Raw genomic sequence first — 18,589 nt, 5'->3', positions numbered from 1 at the left:
GGGATGAGAGATGCACATGGGGGGGATGAGAGATGCACATGGGGGGGGATGAGAGATGCACATGAGGGGGATGAGAGATGCACATGGGGGGGATGAGAGATGCACATGGGGGGATGAGAGATGCACATGGGGGGATGAGAGATGCACATGGGGGGGATGAGAGATGCACATGGGGGGGATGAGAGATGCACATGGGGGGGATGAGAGATGCACATGGGGGGGATGAGAGATGCACATGGGGGGATGAGAGATGCACATGGGGGGGATGAGAGATGCACATGGGGGGATGAGAGATGCACATGGGGGGGATGAGAGATGCACATGGGGGGGATGAGAGATGCACATGGGGGGGATGAGAGATGCACATGGGGGGGATGAGAGATGCACATGGGGGGGATGAGAGATGCACATGGGGGGGATGAGAGATGCACGGGGGGGTGAGAGATGCACGGGGGGGTGAGAGATGCACGGGGAGGATGAGAGATGCACGGGGGGATGAGAGATGCACGGGGGGGGTGAGAGATGCACGGGGGGGATGAGAGATGCACGGGGGGGATGAGAGATGCACGGGGGGGATGAGAGATGCACGGGGGGGATGAGAGATGCACGGGGGGGATGAGAGATGCACGGGGGGATGAGAGATGCACGGGGGGATGAGAGATGCACGGGGGGGATGAGAGATGCACGGGGGGGATGAGAGATGCACGGGGGGGATGAGAGATGCACGGGGGGGATGAGAGATGCACGGGGGGGTGAGAGATGCACGGGGGGGTGAGAGATGCACGGGGGGGATGACAGATGCACGGGGGGGTGAGAGATGCACGGGGGGGATGAGAGATGCACGGGGGGGATGAGAGATGCACGGGGGGGATGAGAGATGCACGGAGGGGGATGAGAGATGCACGGGGGGGATGAGAGATGCACGGGGGGGGATGAGGGCTGCACATGGGGGGGGTTATGTTTACATAACTTTGTTGCCTTATGAAGGGCAGGGGGGGGCCCCAAAAAATTTCTTGCACAGGGGCCCACTACAGTCTGTGTCCGCCCCTGGAAAGACTGCAGTGAAAGCAGGAGAGACAGACCCCAAAAGACTGCAGTGAAAGCTGGAGAGACAGACCCCAAAAGACTACAGTGAAAGCTGGAGAGACAGACCCCAAAAGACTACAGTGAAAGCTGGAGAGACAGAGCCCAAAAGACTGCAGTGAAAGCTGGAGAGACAGACTCCAAAAAGACTACAGTGAAAGCTGGAGAGACAGACCCCAAAAAGACTACAGTGAAAGCTGCAGAGACAGACCCCAAAAGACTGCAGTGAAAGCTGGAGAGACAGACCCCAAAAAGACTACAGTGAAAGCTGGAGAGACAGACCCCAAAAAGACTACAGTGAAAGCTGCAGAGACAGACCCCAAAAGACTGCAGTGAAAGCTGGAGAGACAGACCCCAAAAGACTACAGTGAAAGCTGGAGAGACAGACCCCAAAAGACTACAGTGAAAGCTGGAGAGACAGACCCCAAAAAGACTACAGTGAAAACTGGAGAGACAGACCTCAAAAGACTGCAGTGAAAGCTGGAGAGATAGACCCCAAAAAGACTGCAGTGAAAGCTGGAGAGACAGACCCCAAAAAGACTACAGTGAAAGCTGGAGAGACAGACCCCAAAAGACTGCAGTGAAAACTGGAGAGACAGACCCCAAAAAGACTACAGTGAAAGCTGGAGAGACAGACCCCAAAAGACTGCAGTGAAAGCTGGAGAGACAGACCCCAAAAGACTACAGTGAAAGCTGGAGAGACAGACCCCAAAAAGACTACAGTGAAAACTGGAGAGACAGACCCCAAAAGACTGCAGTGAAAGCTGGAGAGACAGACCCCAAAAAGACTACAGTGAAAGCTGGAGGGACAGACCCCAAAAGACTGCAGTGAAAGCTGGAGAGACAGACCCCAAAAGACTGCAGTGAAAGCTGGAGAGACAGACCCCAAAAGACTACAGTGAAAGCTGGAGAGACAGACCCCAAAAAGACTACAGTGAAAACTGGAGAGACAGACCTCAAAAGACTGCAGTGAAAGCTGGAGAGATAGACCCCAAAAAGACTGCAGTGAAAGCTGGAGAGACAGACCCCAAAAAGACTACAGTGAAAGCTGGAGAGACAGACCCCAAAAGACTGCAGTGAAAACTGGAGAGACAGACCCCAAAAAGACTACAGTGAAAGCTGGAGAGACAGACCCCAAAAGACTGCAGTGAAAGCTGGAGAGACAGACCCCAAAAGACTACAGTGAAAGCTGGAGAGACAGACCCCAAAAAGACTACAGTGAAAACTGGAGAGACAGACCCCAAAAGACTGCAGTGAAAGCTGGAGAGACAGACCCCAAAAAGACTACAGTGAAAGCTGGAGGGACAGACCCCAAAAGACTGCAGTGAAAGCTGGAGAGACAGACCCCAAAAGACTGCAGTGAAAGCTGGAGAGACAGACCCCAAAAGACTGCAGTGAAAGCTGGAGAGACAGACCCCAAAAGACTGCAGCAGTAATTGCAGTGAAAGGTGGTCCCACAAAGTATTGACTCAGGGGGCTGAATATAAATGCACATCGCAATTTTCAGATTTATATTTTTAAAATATCTAGAAAACCCTGTATCATTTCCTTTAGGATGTGTTGTGGGTTTTTTTCAGTCAGAAATCTGCAGCAAAACTGATCTCCGGCAGGAAATCAGCTGCGTTAAATCTGCAGGTTTTGCTGCGTTTTTTTGATGCGTTTTTGATGACTTTTTTCAGTGTTTCTTTTCACTGTCCTTCTGTCTCTCTTTATGCATGTGCATAAAGTTCTGTGAAAAAAAAGAACCCCATTCTATTTTTCCATCAAAAACGCTGAAAAAACGCTGAAAAAAATTTCCTGTGTTTTTTCAGCGTTTTTTTCACCACCCATTACTTCCTATGGCTGAAAAAACGCTGAAAGAAGTGACATCCTCTATTTTCCAAGAATACAACCAAGGCACAAAATACGCAGCAAAAAAAACCCACAAGATGTGGGAACAGAGAATTCTGGTTTCTCATAGACTTTGCTGGTACTGCAAAACGCAGCTGAAAATTTGCATAAAAATCAGCTGCAAAATACGCTGAAAACCACAACATGTGTGAACATAGCCTAACACGTCACAAATACTTGCTTCTTAGTGTGGGTAAAATAAAAAAAATACCAATAAAATATATTTATGTTTGTGGGTGTAACGTGAAAAAATGTGAAAAAGTTCATGGGGTATGAATACTTTTCAAGGCAGTGTATAGTTCACATTTATAGGTTTTCTATTGTGCTAGTAAAGTTTAATAAAGTATGAATTAAAAGTTCTACAACTTTCTATCATACTTTATATTTCAATTCATCTACAGGTGCATCTCACTAAATTAGAATATCATCAAAAAGTACATTTATTTCAGTTCTTCAATACAAAAAGTGAAACTCCTATATTATATAGAGTCATTACAGACTTACCACCAAGTCAGCAGTCTTCCCCATGATTGTGGAGCCTACTGAAACAGACTAAGGGCCCTTTTTAAACCCTTCGGAAGCCTTTGCAGATGTTTGTTCTTTATTATTCTAATTTACTGAGATAATGACTTTTGTGTTTTCATAGGCTGTAAGCCATAATCATCAACATTAACAGAAATAAACACTTGAAATAGATCACTCTGTGTGTAATGACTCTATATAATATAGGAGTTTCACTTTTTGTATTAAAGAACTGAAATAAATTAACTTTTTGATGATATTCTAATTTAGTGAGATGCACCTGTATGTTTGTTATTAATGAATGTTACACTGATACAGCAGCTGTACAAATCTCACTGGTTGTCTGCAACATTGTATCAGTCCGGAGTCCAGGATGTTTAGCCCACAGAGCATGGTCTGGACAATGATACAATTGGCCAGAGCAGGAGATTATAGATGTACATGTAAATAAGAGTCTTCTCATTCACTGACAGCAGAGAGCTTGGAAATGGGGAGGAATTAAAAGAAAAAGTATATTAGAAAGTAGAACTTATACAAAACCGGAATCCCCTTTGGGTAATGGGTTGTAGAAGTCGTTCTCTTCTATGGTGGCTGCTAGTAAATATGGCAAAGATAAATACTGAAGGGCATGGTCATACTAAGAATAAGAACACGTTGTTCGAAACGCGTCAATCTCAACATGCTATCTATAGCGCTGTTTTAAATATGGACGGTTTTAATCATGTTTAAATAAACTTCAGTTTTAATTAATTCCCTGGAATCTGTGCTGAATCCCTTTTCCTGCCATTGAAGGGCATAGTGTATACAACCATGAAACCCAAAATAATGGAGCAGAAGACAACTGGAAACGTTTTTTTAAACCTAAGAAAATTCACACTTTCCGACTCCGACTGTTAAAAAAACGCCAATCTGCTATATACAAGACCACAGAACGATTGTTAATACGATTGTTCTGTGCACGTAGGACATCACCGTTCTCGGCAGCACGCATTCTGTTTACAGGAATCTGTGTTGCCAATAATGATGACTTTATTGCCATCATGAATGATCCAATCACCAGATGAATGAGTGTTTTGCTGGTTTGGCGGATGATTGCCAGCATGTTTACACAAACCAATAATCGGCGTTCAAAAGAACACTCGCTCCTGATTATCTGCTCATCTAATGGGGCAATATACTCGTCAGACAGCAGCCTGCACCAAAAGTATTATCTGATAGTATGAAGGGAAACCTTACCTTGACGAATAGACATATGTCATGCTCCGGTAGCACCTCGTTGTTTTGCACCGCGGGGTCTGCGTTGATCGTATCCATCGTACCATTTTCTCTGATTAAATCTTCTTTCCTTCCTTCCCCAGCACTGGCTTCAGAACCCATATTTTGGGTTTCTTCCTCTGTTGGGGTCTCTTCAGCTTTGGCAGAACTGTCCCCAGGTATGGTCTCGCTTGTCTCTTCAAGGGTGGCATTGCTTTCTGTTATAAGGCTCTCGTTTGGTAAATTGTCCTCTTCTTTATGTTCTTTTCCAGGAGTAATCTCCTGAGGAACATCTGCAGCAGGGGTTTCTGGTTTTTCCTCACTTCTCTCTTTTTCACTTGATCCATGTCTCACATCTCCATCATCATGTTTTGCTGGTGGAGCTGTATCTTCTACATTTTTTTCTGACACCTCTTCTTTCTCTGTGGGATGACTTATCTCAGAAGATGCTTCTTCTCCAGTGCTGCTCCCAGGATCTATGTGTGCAGCAGCCACCTGATCTGCAATATTAATCCCTGGCTCTACCTCTGATCTAGCAACACCTTCTATATCTGCTTGTTCTCCAGCTTCAGCCTCTACCTGTCCTGCAGCTCCTGCTCCCTCCTGCTCCTCACCTTGCTTCTCAGGAGCTTCATCTCCAGCTTCCTTTTCCTCAGTCTCTTCTTCCTCCTCCTCATCACTGCTGGAAGTTCCTTCACTGCTCTCACTACTGGTATCTTTCCCTCCTTCTTTCTCATCCTTGTCTAGGCTGGTATCACCCTCATCTAAATCTGGCTGTGTGGTCTCTGTAGGCACCTGAGGTTTGTCCCCATCTGCAGTGGTTTCTGTTTCTGGAGATGCTACAAGTGTCTCCAGCTCCTGAGTCTTCCCTGTATGCTCGTCCATCCTGGAGCTCTCAGTCTCCTCCTTTTTGCTTGCACCCTCTTCTATTAATGGTTCCCCAGTTACTTCATTGTCACCTTGCTGTGTTTCTGAGCTCACAGCATCTCCCTCACATGCATATTCTTCTAAATTGAGGTTCTCAGTCACCCCGCTATGTTTTGCATTGTCCTCCACACTAGTACCCTCAGTCTGAGCTTTCTCCCCTTCTCCCACCTCTACATTGGGGTTCCTTGCATCCAATGTCTCTTCTGCCCCCTCTACAATATCTGAGTTCACAATCTCCTCTAACTCTCCTACAATCTTCTCCACATTGGGGTTCACAATCACCTCTTCCGCTTCTATCCTCTCCTTCACATTGGGGTTCACTGTTTCACTTTTTTCTTCGGCCCCCTCTTCAGCACTGAGACTTACATCCTCCTCTTTCTTTCCTGAACAATCCTCCACATTAATGATAGTAGCCTCCATTTTCACCATTGCTCCTTTCTCTCCTACACCCTCTTCAATGTTGGGGTTCACTGCCCCCTCTACAACTATGGGGTTCACAGGTTCTTCTTTCTCTCCTGCACCCTCTGCAAAATTAGGGCTCACAACTTCTTTATTTTCTTCCCCTTCTGCAACATTGGGGGTCACAGTTTCCCCTTTCTTTCCTGCCCCATCTACAACATTGGGAGGCCCAACCTCCTCTTTTTTCGCTGCTTCTTCCTCTACATTGGGGTTGACAGCTGCTTCTTTCTCCCCTGCTGCCTCGTCAGCATTTGAGTTCTCTCTTGCCTCTTCCTCTACATTGGGGTTCACAAACTCCTCTTTCCCTCTTGTCCCATCCTCCACATTGGGGTTCACAGCCTCCTCTTTCTCTCTTACCCCATCATCTACATTGGGGGTCACAGTATCCCCTTTTTCACTTGTCCCTTCCTCTACATTGGGGTTCACAGCCTTCTTTTTGTCTCTTGCCCCATCCTCTACATTGGGGTTTACAGCCTCCCCTTTGTCTCCTGCCAAATCCTCTACATTGGGGTTCACAGCCTCCCCTTTCTCTCCTGCCAAATCCTCTACATTGGGGTTCACAGACTCCCCTTTCTCTCCTGCCAAATCCTCTACATTGGGGTTCACAGACTCCCCTTTCTCTCCTGCCAAATCTTCTACATTGGGGTTCACAGCCTCCCCTTTCTCTCCTGCCAAATCCTCTACATTGGGGTTCACCGCCTCCCCTTTCTCTCCTGCCAAATCCTCTACATTGGGGTTCACAGCCTCATCTATCTCTTTCGGCCCATCCTCTGCATTGGGGTTCACAGCCTCCCCTTTATCGCTTGCCACTTCCTCGACATTGGGGTTACAGATTTCTTTATTTTCTATACCTTCCACCCTATTGGGATCTACAACCTCTTCCATTCCCCCTGAACTAGAAGTGTCTCTGGTCCCAATTCCTCCAGACCCCTGAACCTCAGGAGCCTCCATGCCCCCCTCAGCCTCTCCTCCCTCCACCTGCCCATTGCTCAGTGCTGTCTCTATGCCCCACTCCCCTAGGCTGACTTTCTGTAGCACTTGTTGCTGCTGTTGCAGTTCTGCCACTTGGTGCTGCTCACCTGCCGCCTCTGCCATGCTTAAACCAGCAGAAAGTGTGTGTGCCCCAGCTGCCAGCCTCTCTGCTTCTGGAATGACCTGGTTAAGTGCAGGATTAGTGCAGTCAGAGCTGTGCTCACAAATCCTCTAAGTGTGCGGCAGTGTGTGTGTCCCACTCCCCTCCGGTCTCCACGCCTTGCACACCTCCCACTGGTGCCACAAGTCTCCTGGAGGAATTCCCAACCCCACACAAGCTGCAGATCACAGAGCAAGAAGCAGCCAGGACCATAGAATCGGATATATTCTATAGAATCAGATATATCCAACTGATAAGTCTGCTCAAAATAATGGTTCCACCTATCATATAACCTCTGTTATCAAAACTCCACTCTCTCTGGTTCCTCCGTCATTCCTCCTGGAAATGTGTGAATAAATAGTGTATGACAATACTTTCATTTTTTTTATACAAGTAGGACTGTTCTCTAGAACTTATCCCTTTTGTCATCTCTATAATACAGATATAATGATGGTGCAATCATTGTACACACACAAAATTATCTACCCTGTACGAATACTCAGTAACACCTGTATTTCAGCTCTAAACCTGGCAGAATAGTGAGTGCAGCTCTGGAGTGCAATACAGGATGTAACTCAGCATCAGTAATGTAATGTATGTACAGTGACTGCACCAGCAGAATAGTGAGTGCAGCTCCGGAGTATAATACAGGATGTAACTCAGGATCAGTAATGTAATGTATGTACACAGTGACTACACCAGCAGAATAGTGAGTGCAGCTCTGGAGTATAATACAGGATGTAACTCAGGATCAGTAATGTAATGTATGTATACAGTGACTGCACCAGCAGAATAGTGAGTGCAGCTCCGGAGTATAATCCAAGATGTAACTCAGGATCAGTACAGGATCAGTAATGTAATGTATATACACAGTGACTGCACCAGCAGAATAGTGAGTGCAGCTCTGGAGTATAATACAGGATGTAACTCAGGATCAGTAATGTAATGTATGTATACAGTGACTGCACCAGCAGAATAGTGAGTGCAGCTCCGGAGTATAATCCAAGATGTAACTCAGGATCAGTACAGGATCAGTAATGTAATGTATGTACACAGTGACTGCACTAGCAGAATAGTGAGTGCAGCTCTGGAGTATAATACAGGATATAACTCAGGATCAGTACAGGATCAGTAATGTAATGTATGTACACAGTGACTCCACCAGCAGAATAGTGAGTGCAGCTCCGGAGTATAATACAGGATGTAACTCAGGATCAGTAATGTAATGTATGTACACAGTGACTGCACCAGCAGAATAGTGAGTGTAGCTCTGGAGTATAATACAGGATGTAACTCAGGATCAGTAATGTAATGTATGTACACAGTGACTGCACCAGCAGAATAGTGAGTGCAGCTCTGGGGTAGAGTACAGGATGTAACTCAGGATCAGTACAGGATCAGTAATGTAATCTATGTACACAGAGACTGCACCAGTAGAATAGTGAGTGCAGCTCTGGAGTATAATACAGGATGTAACTCAGGATCAGTAATGTAATGTATGTACACAGTGACTGCACCAGCAGAATAGTGAGTGCAGCTCTGGAGTATAATACAGGATGTAACTTAGGATCAGTAATGTATGTACACAGTGACTCCACCAGCAGAATAGTGAGTGCAGCTCTGGAGTATAATACAGGATATAACTCAGGATCAGTACAGGATCAGTAATGTAATGTATGTACACAGTGACTGCACCAGCAGAATAGTGAGTGCAGCTCTGGAGTATAATACAGGATATAACTCAGGATCAGTACAGGATCAATAATGTAATGTATGTACACAGTGACTGCACCAGCAGAATAGTGAGTGCAGCTCTGGAGTATAATACAGGATGTAACTTAGGATCAGTACAGGATCAATAATGTAATGTATGTACACAGTGACTGCACCAGCAGAATAGTGAGTGCAGCTCTGGAGTATAATACAGGATGTAACTTAGGATCAGTACAGGATCAATAATGTAATGTATGTACACAGTGACTGCACCAGCAGAATAGTGAGTGCAGCTCTGGAGTATAATACAGGATGTAACTTAGGATCAGTACAGGATCAATAATGTAATGTATGCACAGAGTGACTGCACTGTTTGTGTAGACCCAGAGAAGCCACAAGGCTTCCATCACGGAAGAAAAGCCTGCTGGTGTGCATGATGGCACTCCTTCCGGAGGAAAGCTGAATCTCACGGAGGTGAGGCCAACATCACTGAGGAAGGTTGGGGGCTGCAGAGACCCCGGAAGTATGTGTCCACCTATGCCTCCCGGGTCATGAGCCACCTCCGTTTGTATGATGAAGCGAGTAAGACCATTAGGAGGTTCCGAGAGGAGCAGCGCTGCACAAGCGCCAAAGCCGCAGGTGCCTCCAAACAGAGGAAGAATCAATTCCAGGTGAAGGTAAAGAGGCTGAAAATTGAAATTAATGAGCTGGAAATAAGGAAAGCTGTCATCAGAGAGAAGAGTTGTCCTTTCAAGGAATAACTAATGAATGAAGACAGATTTAGAAAAATGGCTGATACCAGAGAACAAAGGCAGATGGGGCTGCAGCCTGAGAGCCAGATGGATGATAAGCGTGATAAGGACCAGCAGAAAGCCCCACCTGGCAGCCTGCAAAGTCACCTGCAGGCCACGTGCAGCGAGCTCCCTGCAGGACAGGCGACAATGACAGTGACAACAGCGACCAGGGAGGGGCGCTAATGGCAGAGATAAAGCTCCTGGAGTCCCCAGTGTGCCTCCAGAACTTCCATCTTGGTGACGATCTACCAGAAGAGGCACCTGGGGGCCAGAAAAAGGAAAAGAAGAACAAACCAAAGCTGCAGGAAGCGGTAAGCTACGTGTATGCCCCCCTCCCTGTACCTCCTGAGTCGGTTGCAGGGTCAGCTCACCGTATAAGCCCCGTTACCCCGCTCAGCCCGGGTTTTGCTGAGGATCCGGTGCAATGGCGCAGGAAGATTACAAAGTAAGGTAGTGAGGCGCTGAGCTCCGTCTCTGCTTATAGTAGTGGAGATGTAGCAAGAAGTGCATCAGCTGAGAGGATGGACAGTGAGGGCGGCCCGGCGGCGGGCGTTCGATCAGGCCACGATACTGTGGTGCGCTCCTCAGTGGGAGGGGGGAGCGGTCCAGTGTCGGGGGCAGCTACGGTAGCCTTGCTTGCCGCCTCGTAAGCATTGTCTAGTGGTGTGGTTGCTGGTTTCGTGGAGGGTGAGATGGTGATGGAGGTAGGTAATAGTGATGCTGTTGAGGCTGATGTAGTCATTGGTCCGGTTGCCCCTGACGGTGGCATCACCTGTCAGGAGTAATGCCGGTGTCACCTCCGTGGGAAATAGTGCATTCTCCTCGTCTCCGGGCTCTGGGGACGGCATGTTGTAAGGCCGTCTCCTGGAGGCTCTAAAGAAGGGAGAGAGATCACTAATGGTAGAGAGTCGACAGGTTGATCTATTCTACTGGATAGAGAGGCATGGCCTCGGGGCCTTCTGAGAGCAGAAAAGGGGGGGATACAGTGTGGTCCCTCCCAACAGCCGGGCCAGGCAGTGTGCGTAGGAATGTGGTCCGTCTTCGGTGGAGGGGCAGTGATGCGTGTGTCCTCCAAGGTCTAAAGTTGTGGAGCTCCTGCTGAGGATGGGCTTCAAGGCAATTGACATCTACGCCTTGATACATCCGTATTCTGTAGCATCGGCGTCTCTGCCCTCTGCCCGTCAGAGACGCCGTCCCTCTCACCGCCGCGCTCCCTGCCCGGCGTCCTCCAGCGCTCCTCTTCCTGCTTCTGCTGCCGGCGCGCGCAGCTTCCCAGGCACTGTGCTTAGGGCGCGCGCGCGCTCCCTTCCTCTTAAAGGGGCCGCGCGCGCCGCCCTAAGGAGTCCCCGGTCAATTGCCGGAGGTCCTCCCATATATAAGGCACCTCCTCCAAAATGGAGGTGCCCGAGCAATAGTTTATGCACAGTGTACTCACCTCTGCTTCAGCCCTCAGGTCCTGCTGCTAGCCTGTCTACTAGTCCTGCCCGCCAGCCTGACTATCAGTCCAGTCCGCCAGCCTGACTACTCTCCAGCCCGACAGTCTGTCTTCCGCTCAGTCTGCCAGTCTGTCTATGGGCTTCACCCACCTACTTACCTGGGAGCACCTGCCTGTTACCTGTCTGCCTACCTGGAGGCTCCTGCCTGTCACTTGCCATTACCACCTTTCTGCCTACCCGGAGGCTCCTGCCCGTCACTTGCCGTGACCACCTGACAGCCTACCTAGAGGCTCCCTCCTGTCACTTGCCGTGACCACATGTCTGCCTACCCGGAGGCTCCTGCCCGTTACTTGCCTTGACCACCTGACAGCCTACCTAGAGACTTTCGCCTGTCACCTGCAGTCTCTGCCAGTTCATCTACTGGGACCTCTCATCAGCCTGCCTGCTGTGCCTATCTGCAGTATCGGTCAGTCTCAGCCATCTGACCCGTGGGAGTCACCTGCTCTCTTACAAGGTCGTCCCCAGAGTAGCACCTGGTCCCTCTGCTCGGTCCCTCCCTGGTCACGGAGTCGTTAGCCGCCTTACGACCAGGATCGGTCCGAGTTGATACTTAGTTACGCCCCTCTAGGTCCCTCCTTGCACCGCAGCACAGAGGTTCCACCACCCGGATCCGTAACAGTTTGCTCGGGCCATGGAACCCGGTGGCCCCCAAGCCCCCTCGCTGACTGACCTGTACCAGGAGGTTTCTCGTCAGAGATCCCTACAGGAAACCATCCTGAACTTCCTGCGGAGTGTCAACTCCCGCCTGGACACACTGCCTGTTCCACCTGTGTCCGCCTCGAGTTGTGCGACTTCCGCTCTGGCAGCGCCGCTGCCCACCAATACCACAGCATACAACCCAGGTCTCCGGCTTTCTGCAACTCCTCGTTTTGGAGGCAACCCCGCTCTAGCTCGGGGTTTCATAAACCAGTGCACCCTGCACTTTGAACTTTTTGCACATCAGTTTCCCTCTGACTGGGCCAAGGTGGCGTTCATCATGTCTCACCTCACTGGGGAAGCACTGGCATGGCTTAATCCCCTGTGGGAGAGAGGGGATCCCCTGGTGTCCGATCTATCGTCTTTCCTCGCTGCTTTCCGGAAAGTCTTCGATGAACCAGGACGAAAATCCTCTACTGCCTCCTCTTTGCTCTGTCTCCGCCAAGGGAGTCTCACCGTGGGCCAGTATGCCATACAGTTCCGTACCCTCGCTTCTGAGCTCGCCTGGGACAACGAGGCCCTGGTGTCCATCTTCTGGGAGGGCCTTTCCGGCCGGATTAAGGATGAGTTGGCCGGCCGGGACATTCCTACCACTCTGGATGACCTGGTGTCGCTAGCTACCCGGATCGACATCCGTTTCCTGGAACGTACTAAAGAGACCACCCGGGAGTGAAGATTTCCTCAACTAGCTCCTACTTTCCAGAGACCTGTCTCTCAATTAGCTACTCCCCGGGCACGCTCGCCCGAACCTATGCAAGTCGACCAGAACAAGATGGTCAAATCTCGCCAACAGTCACGCCGAGCCGAGGGGAGCTGTTTCTATTGTGGCAGTAAGGAGCACTTCATCCGTTCCTGCCCGGTGAGGCCGGGAAACGCCAGTACCTAGGACCGCTCGGAGAGGTCGTCTTAGGCAAAAGTAAACCCTCTCCTTCCCCGACTTTGTCTGTCTCCATCTCCTGGGGAGAGAACCGCTACTTTGAAAGTGCACACCTAGATTCCGGAGCTGCTGGGAACCTCATTTCCCAGTCCCTGGTAGAGAAATATCACATTCTCACCAAACCTCTGGCTGAACCATTGGCAGTCGCCTCCGTGGATGGAAGACTCCTTCCGGTGACCATCCTGCTCGTCACAGAACCTATAACCCTGCAGGTGGGAATGCTGCACTCTGAGAGGATCTTTCTATGTGCTTTCCGGTCTTTCTCACTCCCTATTGCTAGGTCTACCCTGGCTTCAGAGACATGAACCCGTGCTGAACTGGCAATCCGGTGAAGTACTCCGTTGGGGGCAGGATTGCCATGAGTCCTGCCTGGTCCCGGTCCGCCCGGTTCGTCCACCCCTCACTCCGGCTAATCTACCCGGTTTACCGGCACCTTACTGGTCCTATGCAGATGTCTTCGACAAAAAGGAAGCAGAGACACTACCACCTCATAGGCCATATGATTGCCCGATCGACCTGGTACCCGGTGCCACTCCACCCCATGGGCGTATTTACCCGTTGTCGTCGGCAGAAACCCGGGCCATGTCGGAATACATTAAGGAAAATCTGGCTAGGGGATTCATCCGGAAATCTACCTCCCCGGCTGGAGCCGGATTCTTCTTCGTCAAGAAGAAGGATGGTTCACTACGCCCCTGTATAGACTGTCGAGGACTTAACCAAATCACGGTCAAAAACAAATACCCCCTGCCACTCATCTCCGAGTTGTTTGACCACCTTAAGGGCGCTAAGATATTTTCCAAGCTGGATCTACGTGGGGCGTATAACCTGGTCCGGATCCGTCGAGGAGACCAGTGGAAGACGGCATTCAATACCCGGGACGGTCACTATGAATACCGTGTAATGCCCTTCGGTCTCTGCAATGCTCCTGCTATCTTCCAAGAATTAGTCAGTCAATGACATCTTCCGTGATCTTCTATATTCCTGCGTGGTGGTGTACCTGGACGACATCTTGGTCTTCTCACCGGACCTTCCCACACACCGGAGGGATGTTCGTCAGGTCCTGCTTAGGCTCAGGCAGAATCACCTCTATGCCAAATTTGAGAAGTGCCTCTTCGAGCAGACCTCTCTTCCGTTCCTGGGTTATATTATCTCCCAGACAGGTCTACGAATGGACCCCAAGAAGCTCTCTGCCATCTTAAAATGGCCCCGTTCGTAGGGGTTGAAGGCGATTCAGCGATTCCTGGGCTTCGCCAACTACTACCGTCTCTTCATCCCGCACTTCTCTTCTCGGACTGCTCCCATCTCTGCGCTCACTCGTAAGGGAGTAAATCCCAAGGAATGGCCACCCGAAGCCGAGGAGGCCTTCCTTTCCTTAAAGCAAGCCTTCTCCTCTGCCCCAGTGCTGCACCGTCCGGACTGCAACAAACAGTTCTTCCTGGAGGTTGATGCTTCCTCCTCCGGAGCCGGAGCGGTGCTCACCCAAAAATCTTCATCGGGAGAATGGTAACCTGCGGCTTCTTCTCCAAACTCTTCTCCTCGTCTGAGCGCAACTACTCCATAGGAGACCGAGAACTGCTAGCCATCAAATTGGCGCTGGAGGAGTGGCTTTACCTGCTTGAAGGGGCTCTATACCCAGTGATCATCTATACTGATCACAAAAATCTTGCATATCTCCAGAATGCCCAAAGACTCAACCCGCGTCAGGCCCGGTGGTCTTTGTTCTTTGCTCGCTTCGACTTTATTCTACATTTCCGCCTGGCGGACAAGAATGTTAAAGCTGATGCCTTGTCCCGATCCTTCCTGTCCTCCGATCTAGAGGAGGAGCCTACGCACATCATCGACCCCTCCAAAGTAATGAGTATGGCCCCCTTTGATCTGACTCATCTCCCACCCGGTAAGATGTTTGTAGCAGTTCCAGATTGGGAGAAGATTCTTCACTGGGGTCATTCATCTAAACTAGCCGGCCATGCCGGTCGGAAGAAGACTTTCCTGCTCATTACCCGGCATTACTGGTGGCCCACCCTGCGCAAGGATGTAGTTGACTTCGTCTCGGCCTGTTCGTCTTGTGCCCGCAACAAAGTTCCCAGATATCTTCCAGCCGGTCACCTCCTGCCTCTTCCCGTACCTGCTGCCCCTTGGCAACACATTGCTATGGACTTTATTACAGATCTCCCTGTTTCTGCCAGCTGTACAGTCATTTGGGTGGTCGCCGACCGCTTTTCTAAAATGGCCCACTTCATTCCTCTGCGTGGTCTCCCGTCTGCATCAGAGCTGGCTAAGGACTTCTTCCTTCACATTTTCCGTCTCCATGGCCTACCCCTCCACATTGTGTCGGATCGAGGGGTTCAGTTCACCTCACGCTTCTGGAGAGCTACGTGTAAGCTGCTGGATGTCACCCTGGATTTCTCCTCCGCTTACCATCCACAGTCCAATGGCCAAGTGGAGCGTATCAACCAGATCCTTACCAGCTACCTCCGGCACTTTGTTAATGCTCACCATACCGATTGGGTGGACCTCCTACCATGGGCCTAATTCTCCTACAACAACCATGAGAGCGAATAGACTTCCAAGTCCCCGTTCTTTGTAGTCTATGGTCAACATCCCCGGATTCCGTTTCCCGTCTCCGCTTCTGTGGACAACCCTGCCGCGGAGTCTCTGGTCAGTGAATTTTCCACAATTTGGGAGAATACTAGGTCCGCACTTCTTCAGTCCTCCGAGCGGATGAAGAGATATGCTGACAAGAGACATCTGGACCCGCCTCAATTCCGTCCGGGCGACAAGGTTTGGCTCTCCTCCAAACATGTTCGGCTCAAAATACCCTCCTACAAGTTGGGTCCTCGGTTCATCGGCCCATTTGAAGTCCTCAAACAAATCAATCCGGTGGCCTACAAGTTAAAACTCCTGGCCACCTTACGGATTCCCGACTCCTTCCATGTATCGCTCCTCAAACCAGTTGTGTTTAATTCTTTTTCCAACAATCCAGGTACTCCCCCTGCTCCGGTTTCCGCTGAGGACGTTTTTGAGGTAGAGAACATTCTGGTCACCAAGAGGGTAAGAGGAAAAACCTTTTTTCTGGTGGATTGGAAGGGGTTTGGCCAAAAGGAGAGAACTTGGGAACCCAGGGAGAACATTCATGCCCCGCTTCTTCTTGAAAAATTTCTTTCTGGCCTAAAAAAAGGGGGGCGTAAGGGGGGGGGACTGTAGCATCGGCGTCTCTGCCCTCTGCCCAGCAGAGACGCCGTCCCTCTCACCGCCGCGCTCCCTGCCCGGCGTCCTCCAGCGCTCCTCTTCCTGCTTCTGCTGCCGGCGCGCGCAGCTTCCCAGGCACTGTGCTTAGGGCGCGCGCGCGCTCCCTTCCTCTTAAAGGGGCCGCGCGCGCCGCCCTAAGGAGTCCCCGGCCAATTGCCGGAGGTCCTCCCATATATAAGGCACCTCCTCCAAAATGGAGGTGCCCGAGCAATAGTTTATGCACAGTGTACTCACCTCTGCTTTAGCCCTCAGGTCCCGCTGCTAGCCTGTCTACTAGTCCTGCCCGCCAGCCTGACTATCAGTCCAGTCCGCCAGCCTGACTACTCTCCAGCCCGACAGACTGTCTTCCGCTCAGTCCGCCAGTCTGTCTATGGGCTTCGCCCACCTGCTTAACTGGGAGCACCTGCCTGTTACCTGTCTGCCTACCCGGAGGCTCCTGCCTGTCACTTGCCGTAACCACCTTTCTGCCTACCCAGAGGCTCCTGCCCGTCACTTGCCGTGACCACCTGACAGCCTACCTAGAGACTTTCGCCTGTCACCTGCTGTCTCTGCCAGTTCATCTACCTGGACCTCTCGTCAGCCTGCCTGCTGTGCCTATCTGCAGTATCGGTCAGTCTCAACCATCTGACCCGTGGGAATCCCCAGAGTAGCACCTGGTCCCTCTGCTCGGTCCCTCCCTGGTCACGGAGTCGTTAGCCGCCGTACGACCAGGGTCGGTCTGAGTTGATACTTAGTTACGCCCCTCTGGGTCCCTCCTTGCACTGCAGCACAGAGGTTCCACCACCCGGATCCGTAACATATTCCACGCCTGAGTTTGATGTCAGCTTTGTTCGGGGCTTGAGCTCTTCTGGTCGAATTATGAGCTGGCAAAAAATGAGCCCGGCTGATTAGACTTTGTCATTCAGGCAGTATCTCGCCAAAACCAAGTCAAGAAAGTGAAGTGATGACTTGTAAAAAGTAACTTTCTTGTTGTGACATCATGACGTGGCTTGGCTGATATGGAGGGGTGGTAGAGATGCCAAAGAAAAACGGTGACGAGTTTGATATCTAGTCAGGGGCTGGAAATTTATGGTAAAACTTAGGCGTTTAGGTGGTACGGTTGCTCACATTCCATCATCTGCCTTTCTGGATAGGGATCGTATCCTGGTCTTCTACAAGGGGCAACCGAAGTTCAGTCTCTGTGGCGACCCAACACACTTCATTGCAAACTGCACTGTGCAGAAATATGCATTGTGTGGGGATGTCTGCCATCTTGCTGCATTTTGTCTAGAGATTAGGTGCAACCTTTGTGGTTAGTTAGGTCACGCATTCAGCAGTTGTTCTCGCTCCTTCACTAATGCGGTTGTGACCCCCATGGGAGAAAGCCATGAGGCTGGTTCTGCTGGGGAAGGGACTGGCATGGTTGAGGGAGCTGAGGGGCCAGGAAAGAAAAGCAATAAAAAGAAGCCTGCCCAGCTGAGAGGCGTCTAGACAAGCGCAGACAGGAGACGGAGCTGGACGAGCCCCGGGCTACTGGGGCAGCCCCTGACCTGGACGCCAGTCTTGCTGTTGAGGCCCTGAGGGATGAGGAGTTAGATGAGGAGGTCCAGAGGATCCACAGGGAGGAAGCGCCACTTCCTCAGAATCCTCCCATTATGAAAGCATGGATGTGGATAATAAGCAGTAGCTAGAGGACAAGCGTAAGCTCGGCACCAAAAAGAAGAGAAAGAAGGGAGATAAAACCAAAACCTCCAAAACCAGCGTCTTCACGGAAGATCAACTTTCTTCTTTACTCTCCAAGTCACATCTCACCACCTGCGAACTTGACCCAATCCCGTCCCATTTCATCCCAACCCACCTCTTCAACCTGACACTAGCAACTGGTGTCTTCCCCTCAGGCTTCAAACATGCCTCGATCACACCCATCCTCAAAAAGCCCTCCATTGACCCATCCTTTCTGTCTAGCTATCTCCCAATATCACTTATCCCCTATGCCTCAAAACTGCTGGAACAACACGTCCATCTTGAGCTGTCCTCCCACCTCTCCTCCTGCTCCCTCTTTGACCGCCTCCAATCTGGCCTCCGACTGCACCACTCCACTGAAACTGCCCTGACTAAAGTCACCAACGACCTACTGACCGCCAAATCCAAGCGATACTAATCTGTCCTTCTCCTTCTGGACCTGTCATCTGCCCTCGACACAGTGGACCATTCCCTCTTACTACAGACTCTCTCATCTCAGACTTGATCCTATCTTGGATCTCCTCATACCTAACAGACCAGACATTCAGGGTCTCCCACTCACACACCACCTCCTCACCTCGCCCCCTATCTGTCGGTGTTCCCCAAAGCTCAGTTCTAGGACCCCTGCTCTTCTCTATCTACACCTTCGGCTTGGGACAACTCATAGAGTCTCATGACTTTCAGTATCACCTCTGATGACACAGAGATCTGAACC

General features: G+C 50.3%; 1 protein-coding gene across 1 annotated transcript in view; it reads right to left on the bottom strand.

The window, feature by feature from the left end:
- CLIC6 (chloride intracellular channel 6) overlaps positions 1-7,370 on the bottom strand; it is an 83,442-nt gene extending 76,072 nt beyond the window's left edge. The window contains exon 1 of the mRNA XM_073668374.1: positions 4,732-7,370. Coding sequence (XP_073524475.1) covers positions 4,732-7,230 — 2,499 coding nt within the window. The 5' untranslated portion in view covers positions 7,231-7,370. The remainder of the gene's footprint in view (positions 1-4,731) is intronic.
- Positions 7,371-18,589: the final 11,219 nt, after the last annotated feature.

This window comes from Phyllobates terribilis, unplaced genomic scaffold, assembly GCF_046119375.1.
Source record: "Phyllobates terribilis strain yellow unplaced genomic scaffold, ASM4611937v1 Scaffold_2__4_contigs__length_985480577, whole genome shotgun sequence".
NCBI lineage: Eukaryota > Metazoa > Chordata > Amphibia > Anura > Dendrobatidae > Phyllobates > Phyllobates terribilis.
The sequence above is the reverse complement of the archived record's forward strand: the minus strand, read 5'-3'. Positions and strand labels throughout refer to the sequence as shown.